At 29.7% G+C, this 9,771-nt stretch overlaps 1 protein-coding gene across 1 annotated transcript in view; it reads left to right on the forward strand.

The window, feature by feature from the left end:
* Positions 1 to 634, forward strand: part of LOC119606440 (bromodomain-containing protein DDB_G0270170-like) — a 44,930-nt gene extending 44,296 nt beyond the window's left edge. The window contains exon 3 of the mRNA XM_037959954.1: positions 599 to 634. Coding sequence (XP_037815882.1) covers positions 599 to 619 — 21 coding nt within the window. The 3' untranslated portion in view covers positions 620 to 634. The remainder of the gene's footprint in view (positions 1 to 598) is intronic.
* Positions 635 to 9,771: the final 9,137 nt, after the last annotated feature.

A 9,771-nucleotide genomic window follows, 5' to 3' on the forward strand; every position in this document is an offset into this window, starting at 1 on the left:
CCCGGCCTGTTTGGTTGAAAAGTGGACAGACAGCCAAACTGACTCACTAACTGGCTGGCTGTTTGTATAGACTACACCATCAACATCATTATTTGGTTATTTATGGTTAAATGAGTTTATTTCCAATAATTTTTTTCCGTCGTTAAATTTGATTTGTCTTTTGGGTTTATGTTTGTCGTAAGACAAAAAAAACTATAAGTTTTCAAATTGTAAATTAAAAATAACCGCCAAATATGTAGAAAATTAATTAAAGTTTATTTTTATTATTATTAAGTATTTTTATTAAGAGTATTTTTTTTTTTTTGGTGGGGGCAAATGGATTTTTTGTTTGTTAAAGAGAACTGCTAACAAAGTTTTCTGGTTTTGTTTTGCTCGTTTGTGTTTTGTTTACATTAGAGTGGAAGAGAGAACAAAAACAATCGTAGTTTTCTTTTTATGAGGGATTTTCTTGTGTTTCGTATTTAAGTTTACTAATAAAACGATAGAGGGCTCTCAGAACAGTGAAACGGTAGAATATTTGAACAAAGACGTTATATTTTAAATTTAAGGAAAAAAGCTTTTTACTCGATTATTAAATATGATTATTTTTTCTTTACAGGTAAATTTATTGGATATTTGAATAACTAAGGGACAACAAGTAAGTTAACAATAATAGACTAGACTATAGACTAGACTATAAACTAGACTATAGACTAGACTATAGACTAGACTATAGGCTAGACTATAGACTAGACTATAGACAAGACTATAGACTAGACTATAGACTAGACTAACTATAGACTAGACTATAGACTAGACTATAGACTAGACTATAGACTAGACTATAGACAAGACTATAGACTAGACTATAGACTATAGTCTAGCCTATAGTCTAGTCCATAGTCTAGTCTATAGTCTAGTTTATAGTCTAGTCTATAGTCTAGTCTATAGTCTAGTCTATAGTCTAGTCTATAGTCTAGTCTATAGTCTAGTCTATAGTCTAGTCTATAGTCTAGTCTATAGTCTAGTCTATAGGATAGTCTATAGTCTAGTCTATAGTCCTAGTCTAGACTATAGACTAGACTATAGACTAGTCTAGACTATAGACTAGACTATAGACTAGTCTATAGTCTATCTATAGTCTAGTCTATAGTCTAGTCTATAGTCTAGTCTATAGCTGGTCTATAGTCTAGTCTATAGTCTAGTCTATAGTCTAGTCTATAGTCTAGTCTATAGTCCTAGTCTAGACTATACTATAGTCTAGTCTATAGTCTAGTCTATAGTCTAGTCTATAGTCTAGTCTATAGTCTAGTCTATAGTCTAGTCTATAGTCTAGTCTATAGTCTAGTCTATAGTCTAGTCTATAGTCTAGTCTATAGTCTAGTCTATAGTCTAGTCTATAGTCTAGTCTATAGTCTAGTCTATAGTCTAGTCTAGTCTATAGTCTAGTCTATAGTCTAGTCTATAGTCTAGTCTATAGTCTAGTCTATAGTCTAGTCTATAGTCTAGTCTATAGTCTAGTCTATAGTCTAGTAGTCTAGTCTATAGTCTAGTCTATAGTCTAGTATAGTCTAGTCTATAGTCTAGTCTATAGTCTAGTCTATAGTCTAGTCTATAGTCTAGTCTATAGTCTAGTCTATAGTCTAGTCTATAGTCTAGTCTATAGTCTAGTCTATAGTCTAGTCTATAGTCTAGTCTATAGTCTAGTCTCTAGTCTAGTCTATAGTCTAGTCTATAGTCTAGTCTATAGTCTAGTCTATAGTCTAGTCTATAGTCTAGTCTATAGTCTAGTCTATAGTCTAGTCTATAGTCTAGTCTATAGTCTAGTCTAGTCTAGTCTATAGTCTAGTCTATAGTCTAGTCTATAGTCTAGTCTATAGTCTAGTCTATAGTCTAGTCTATAGTCTAGTCTATAGTCTAGTTATAGTCTAGTCTATAGTCTAGTCTATAGTCTAGTCTATAGTCTAGTCTATAGTCTAGTCTATAGTCTAGTCTATAGTCTAGTCTATAGTCTAGTCTATAGTCTAGTCTATAGTCTAGTCTATAGTCTAGTCTATAGTCTAGTCTATAGTCTAGTCTATAGTCTAGTCTATAGTCTAGTCTATAGTCTAGTCTATAGTCTAGTCTATAGTCTAGTCTATAGTCTAGTCTATAGTCTAGTCTATAGTCTAGTCTATAGTCTAGTCTATAGTCTAGTCTATAGTCTAGTCTATAGTCTAGTCTATAGTATAGTCTAAGTCTAGTCTAGTCTAGTCTCTAGTCTAGTCTATAGTCTAGTCTATAGTCTAGTCTATAGTCTAGTCTATAGTCTAGTCTATAGTCTAGTCTATAGTCTAGTCTATAGTCTAGTCTATAGTCTAGTCTATAGTCTAGTCTATAGTCTAGTCTATAGCCTATACTATATAGTCTGGTGATAGTTTCCCAAAAAATCTAAAATTTTTATTACAATTTTATTCATAATGCCTGTTCCAATACATTACATCATGTCGTAACATGTCATAGCTTTGTTTTTGTTTTTATTTGCTAAATAAGTGCCAAAGAAAACATGGTCCGTAAATGTTACATGTCGGTGTTACTGTAATATTGAGCATGAATTACTATATATGCCGGTGTTTTTAATAAAAGACAGGGAGAGAAAGAGAGAAAATGAAATTCGTAGAGAAAGCTTTTATGAATGAAAAGCTTCATTTGTTTACAAACAAACCAAAGAAAAATAGTAAGAATAAGAAATGAAAACAAAAAAAGACGTGGATGTTTTTGATTGTGTGTGTGAGATTTTTGTGGTTAAACTTACAAAAGCGTAAAGGCCTAACTATAATATGCTTAAACAAACTGAAGTCAGCTTAAGCAACTGTGCGAACACATATAAAATGTATGTGACAAACTATAATGTACTTAAGAGAGTTTCGTCAAGTTTCGTCAAATTTTATTTGCTTAAGCAAAGAGCGATACTGACAGCACATTACGTACGGAATCAATTGTTTGTTTATTATACACAAAGAAAATAAAGAAAAAATGGAAAGCTAAAAGAAAATTAATTTATTTCAATAAAATATTTGAAATATGTATTTTATTTATTACGTGTGTCACATAAATGTGTAAATGGAGCTAAATTGTTTTGAATACACGTAAGTACATTATAGCCACCTAAAAGTTTCCTCGGATTTTCTTCAACATTTGAGAGACTTTTCGTCGATTGTTACATTACCTTAAGCAAGCTTATGCACATTATAGTTGGGCCTTAACTTTTAAGAGTTAACTTTATACAAGAATACTCTTAATAAATTTAAATGTTTGAAATTGTAATAAAGCTTGATTTTGATGTGTTTTATTTAAATTTATAGCCGTAACGAATTAATTCAAATATTTTATGTGCAAAATTTAAATAAGAAATAAATTTTATTATTTGTTTTATGAAGGAAGCTATTAACACCTTATATTCTATTTTAAAAGTTTTTATATGTTTTGTTCTAAACAGGCAATTTTTGAATTCTTTTCTGGGTATTTAATAGTTTAAAGATTTATATATTTTTTTAAGGAAACATCATTTTTATAATTCATAAACTTTATAGTTTCCACTTAAAATTTTATTTAATTTGATTACTTTATATTTGTGAGTCTGTTGGTCGTAAAATTTTGAGACGTGAGTAATAAAGAGGACAATGTTTATAGAGAAAGTTAGATTGATTGTTTTTACAGAGGTGTATTAAATTAAAAAAACCTAAAAAAAATAATTTTATTAAATTCTTCTAAAAATTGTTATGTTATTTTTATACCTGAGTGTATGATTAATATTGTTTTTTGGTAATATTTTGGACATTTTAGTAATATTCTAGTTTCTGTTTCTAGCTCTGTTTCTAGTTCAGTTTCTAGTTCAGTTCTAGTTCAGTTCAGTTCAGTTCTAGTTCAGTTCTAGTTCAGTTCTAGTTCAGTTCTAGTTCAGTTCTAGTTCAGTTCTAGTTCAGTTCTAGTTCTGTCTAGTTCTGTTCTATTCTGTTCTAGTTCTGTTCTAGTTCAGTTCTAGTTTCAGTTCTAGTTCAGTTCTAGTTCAGTTCTAGTTCAGTTTCTAGTTCAGTTCTAGTTTCAGTTCTAGTTTTCAGTTCTAGTTCATTGTTCTAGTCTGTTCTAGTTCTAGTTCTGTCTAGTTCTGTTCTAGTTCTGTTCTAGTTCTGTTCTAGTTTCTGTTCTAGTTCTGTTCTAGTTCTGTTCTAGTTCTGTTTCTAGTTCTGTTCTATGCGTTCTGTTCTTAGTTCTAGTTCTGTTCTAGTTCTGTTCTAGTTCTGTGTTCTAGTTCTGTTCTAGTTCTGTTCTAGTTCTGTTCTAGTTCTGTTCTAGTTCTGTTCTAGTTCTGTTCTAGTTCTGTTCTAGTTCTGTCTAGTTCTGTTCTAGTTCTGTTCTAGTTCTGTTCTTTCTAGTTTCTGTTCTGTTTTTTCTAGTTCTGTTCTGTTCTAGTTCTGTTCTAGTTTGTTCTAGTTTCTGTTCTAGTTCTGTTCTAGTTCTGTTCTAGTTCTGTTCTAGTCTGTTCTAGTTCTGTTCTAGTTCTGTTCTAGTTCTGTTCTAGTTCTGTTCTAGTTCTGTTCTAGTTCTGTTCTAGTTCTGTTCTAGTTCTGTTCTAGTTCTGTTCTAGTTCTGTTCTAGTTCTGTTCTAGTTCTGTTCTAGTTCTGTTTCTAGTCTGTTCTAGTTCTGTTCTAGTTCTGTTCTAGTTCTGTTCTGTTAGTTCTGTTCTAGTTCTGTTCTAGTTCTGTTCTAGTTCTGTTCTAGTTCTGTTCTAGTTCTGTTCTAGTTCTGTTCTAGTTCTGTTCTAGTTTGTTCTAGTTCTGTTCTAGTTCTTTCTAGTTCTGTTCTAGTTCTGTTCTAGTTCTGTTCTAGTTCTGTTCTAGTTCTGTTCTAGTTCTGTTCTGTTCTAGTTCTGTTCTAGTGCTGTTCTAGTTCTGTTCTAGTTCTGTTCTAGTTCTGTTCTAGTGTTGTTCTAGTTTGTTCTAGTTCTGTTCTAGTTCTGTTCTAGTTCTATTCTGTCTGTTGTACTAAATTCTTGTTGTGAATTTAGTTTGAATTTTATTAATTGAAAGCGAAAGCTTTTTCCTCCTTAAGAGTAAAAGCTTTAACGCATTTTCTCTTTAACTCGTACTTCTGTAGTGTTTGTTATCCTTTTAGGAATTTAACTGTTTTATTTGCCTTAGTTTGTCCTTTTAACATTGGCGGTGTTGTTGTTTGTTTCGTTGTGTGTTTGTATTTTTAAAAAGATGAGCATTTGGCAAATTCGCATTTAGTTCGTTACGAACCGTAATACCAAACGGTGGTTAGAGCAATAATTTTACGAACATTTTTAATTAAAAAAAAAAACAAGAAAAACACAGTCATTTACATTAATAAGAATAATATTAAGCAAAAAAATATGTTTAAAGAAAAAAAAAATTATTAAAAAATAACGAAGATTTTTTGAAAACCAAAAAATAAAATATACAAAAAAATAGTGTAAATATTTTATTTAAGTGTTAAATTTAAGTAATTTAAAAATTAGAAAATATATAAAATTTGTAATCAAAAAATAAAAAAATAAAAATAAAAAAAAATTAAAGAAAAAAAAAATCACAGAATTAGAAAAAAAATTGTGTACGAAAAAATCATGATCATTTGTGAAAAGAAAAAAAATCAGTTTAAACAAAAAAAATTTTTTGATATTATTAAGTTTTTGTTGTTACATTTGTTGGCACAAAAAAGGATTAACAGCTGTGTGTGTATTAACACAGCTGGCAGGACTTAGATACCAATACAGGCCGGCACACAGCTAGATACAGTCAGTCCAACCAAACCACCAACAATAAAGTAAGATTATTTCTATATCTATAGCTATTTTTATGTTTTCTATTTTTTACACAATAAAATACTGATAAAAAACTAAAAAGTTCGAGCTGGAAAATACTTGCACAACAAACAAACAAATAACAGCAAAGGACTTTTGGCAACAACAGCGAAAATATGACTACAAATAACAAGGATTATATATTTTGATATGAAATTTTAATTAAGGCCAGATTTTTGGGACAAAAACAAAATATATGACATTTTAAAGAAAGTAAAACAAATATTCATTAAATTAAAATATTCTAGAAATATCTAATTAAAAGGAAAATGTTAAAGAAAATATTTACATTTATTTAAATTAATCAGAACTAGACTTTCAACAATAATTACTGTTTCAAAGTCATAAAAAAAATAGTTTTGCATCAAATAGATTCCCCACAGATAAATTTTAAAAACTTTACTAAATAAATATCAATCATACCTCCTGTTGGTAAATTATCTAAATATGTCTTTAAAATGTGAATGTTTTTTAAGTTTCCAATAATTTTTAAAACAACAACTATTTGAAAATATTACAACTGATTTTGAACTTAAAGTTTTGAGGAGAAAATTAAATAATTTAAAATAAATTGACGAAATTCCAAAATTTTGTTAATTTTTTTAAAAATACTTTTAAAAAAAAACAATTTTTGTTTAGACATCTTCGCTGATATTTGAAAATAGTGTTTTTATCATTTTTATAAAAAAAAACACACAGATTAATCGCTACAAATTGCTCTAGACATAATTTCTTGAAACTTTATTAAATAAATAATAAATCAAACGCTTCGATGTGCAATAACTGAAATTTAAACTTACTAACAAATAATTAAACCCTAAAAAATTCTTAAAGTTGACAAACACTGAACTACAAGCGATTTAGAAGTGAACTAGAAAGGAACTAGAAAACTGACTAGAACAGAAATAGAACAGAACTAGAACAGAACTAGAACAGAACTAGAACAGAACTAGAACAGAACTAGAACAGAACTAGAACAGAACTAGAACAGAACTAGAACAAACTGAACAGAACTAGAACAGAACTAGAACAGAACTAGAACAGAACTAGAACAGAACTAGAACAGAACTAGAACAGAACTAGAAAGAACGAACTAGAACAGAACTAGAACACTTAGAACAGAACTAGAACAGAACTAGAACAGAACTAGAACAGAACTAGAACAGAACTAGAACAGAACTAGAACAGAACTAGAACAGAACTAGAACAGAACTAGAACAGAACTAGAACAGAACTAGAACAGAACTAGAACAGAACTAGAACAAACTAGAACAGAACTAGAACAGAACTAGAACAGAACTAGAACAGAACTAGAACTAGAACTAGAAAAGAACTAGAACAGAACTAGAACAGAACTAGAACAGAACTAGAACAGAACTAGAACAGAACTAGAACAGAACTAGAACAGAACTAGAACAGAAACTAGAACAGAACTAGAACAGAACTAGAACAGAACTAGAACACAGAACTAGAACAGAACTAGAACAGAACTAGAACAGAACTAGAACAGAACTAGAACAGAACTAGAACAGAAGTATTACAGAACTAGAACAGAACTAGAACAGAATTAGAACAGAACTAGAACAGAACTAGAACAGAATTAGAACAGAACTAGAACAGAACTAGAACAGAACTAGAACAGAACTAGAACAGAACTAGAACAGAACTAGAACAGAACTAGAACAGAACTAGAACAGAACTAGAACAGAACTAGAACAGAACTAGAACAGAACTAGAACAGAACTAGAACAGAACTAGAACAGAACTAGAACAGAACTAGAACAGAACTAGAACAGAACTAGAACAGAACTAGAACAGAACTAGAACAGAACTAGAACAGAACTAGAACAGAACTAGAACAGAACTAGAACAGAACTAAACAGAACTAGAACAGAACTAGAACAGAAGTAGAACAGAACTAGAACAGAACAGAACTAGAACAGAACTAGAACAGAGCTAGAACAGAACTAGAACAGAACTAGAACAGAACTAAAACAGAACTAAACAGAACTAGAACAGAACTAGAACAGAACTAGAACAGAAGTAAGAACAGAACTAGAACAGAACTAGAACAGAACTAGAACAGAACTAGAACAGAACTAGAACAGAACTAGAACAGAACTAGAACAGAACTAGAACAGAACTAGAACAGAACTAGAACAGAACTAGAACAGAACTAGAACAGAACTAGAACAGAACTAGAACTAGAACAGAACTAGAACAGAACTAGAACAGAACTAGAACAGAACTAGAACAGCACAGAACTAGAACAGAACTAGAACAGAACTAGAACAGAACTAGAACAGAACTAGAACAGAACTAGAACTAGAACAGAACTAGAACAGAACTAGAACAGAACTAGAACAGAACTAGAATAGAACTAGAACAGAACTAGAACAGAACTAGAACATAACTAGAACAGAACTAGAACAGAACTAGAACAGAACTAGAACAGAACTAGAACTAAACTAGAACTAAACTAGAACTAAACTAGAACTAAACTAGAACTAAACTAGAACTAAACTAGAACTAAACTATAACTAAACTAGAACTAAACTGGAACTAAACTAGAACTAAACTAGTACTAAACTAGAACTGTACTAGAACTAAAACTAAACTAGATTTCAAGTAGAACTGATTTAATATATTTTATTATAAAATTTACGCTTTTATCTTAAAATATATTTACTTTTTTTAGTTTCAGTCTTTTTTTGTGTACAAACGGTGAATCAAAATAATTATTTAGATTTTTTTTTTACACACATGTCACACATGAAAATTATTTTAATTTCATGCTTTGCAGCTGACAAGTCAAAGCACAGTTATGTTTTTAAATTATTTTAAGCCTGTTAGATTAGAAATAATAAAATTGCTGACAAAATTTTGAAAAATGCAATCTCAACTTAATTGCAAGGGTGGAAAAGAAATTAAAGGTATAAAGAGAAAAAAATAAAAGTTTGACAGTTACCAGACAAAATGAAAACAGTCTTTTTTGTAGAACTACAGGATGAATGAGTAATATTTTTCTTTTATTAGAGTTAAATATTAAGTATACGCAGAGTAAACTATTGTATCAAGTTAGACTTATGATGCATATTTATTTTAGTAAATTTTTATAAAATATTTATGATACGCTTGTTAAATTATCATGAAGAAATGTTTAATGAAAAAGAAATATAACAATTCAAAGTTTATTTGAAATTCTTGAATTTGCGAAGAAAATTAAGAATTTTGTGTTGATTTTATAAAGATTTCTCTCTCTTGAAAAAGTTAAACTGCTCTAACATTAAACCCTCTATAACTTTTCATAAAAGTTACAACTTTTTATTTTATTGTAAGATTTCCATATTTTATATTTCTTAGCACTTTTGTCTGATTCTCATTAAGTCTTTGACCTGTCATTAAATCTCTTCATGACACTTCAGTTGTCTAAACCCCAGTACAATCACATGCTAAACACATTTTTCATTTCATCACCATAACAAAAAATATAGTATCAGCTATTCATGTTGTTGCTGAATTTATTTTCTTTATTTATTTTTTTTTTTGCCAGCAAAAGTCAATTCTCACTGACTGACTTCTTGCTATTTGGTTGGTGTCATCGTCGTCTATGCAGTCTATTCCAAGTATTTGATTTGATTTTATTTTGTAATATTTTCTTACAATTTAATGCTTAATCATAAAGTTCCTTTAACTGCATCGTTGTGGTGTATATTTTAGGGGAAAGAATTCTCATAAAATAAGGATCCCCACGTTGTTTCACACTTAATGAAGTTTGTGTGCTTTAAAGTAGCTCTTATAAGTTGGTTGGAGAATGCTTGTTATACAAGTGTTATTTAAATTTTTTAACAAGGAGGGTGAAAAAACATTAACATTAAAAAATAAATATTAATCATACGCCACATACCACTATGTAGATGTTGCAAAA

This window comes from Lucilia sericata, unplaced genomic scaffold (assembly GCF_015586225.1).
Source record: "Lucilia sericata isolate MDLA Ls3-8-SP2 unplaced genomic scaffold, ASM1558622v1 Contig000585F_arrow, whole genome shotgun sequence".
Lineage (NCBI taxonomy): Eukaryota > Metazoa > Arthropoda > Insecta > Diptera > Calliphoridae > Lucilia > Lucilia sericata.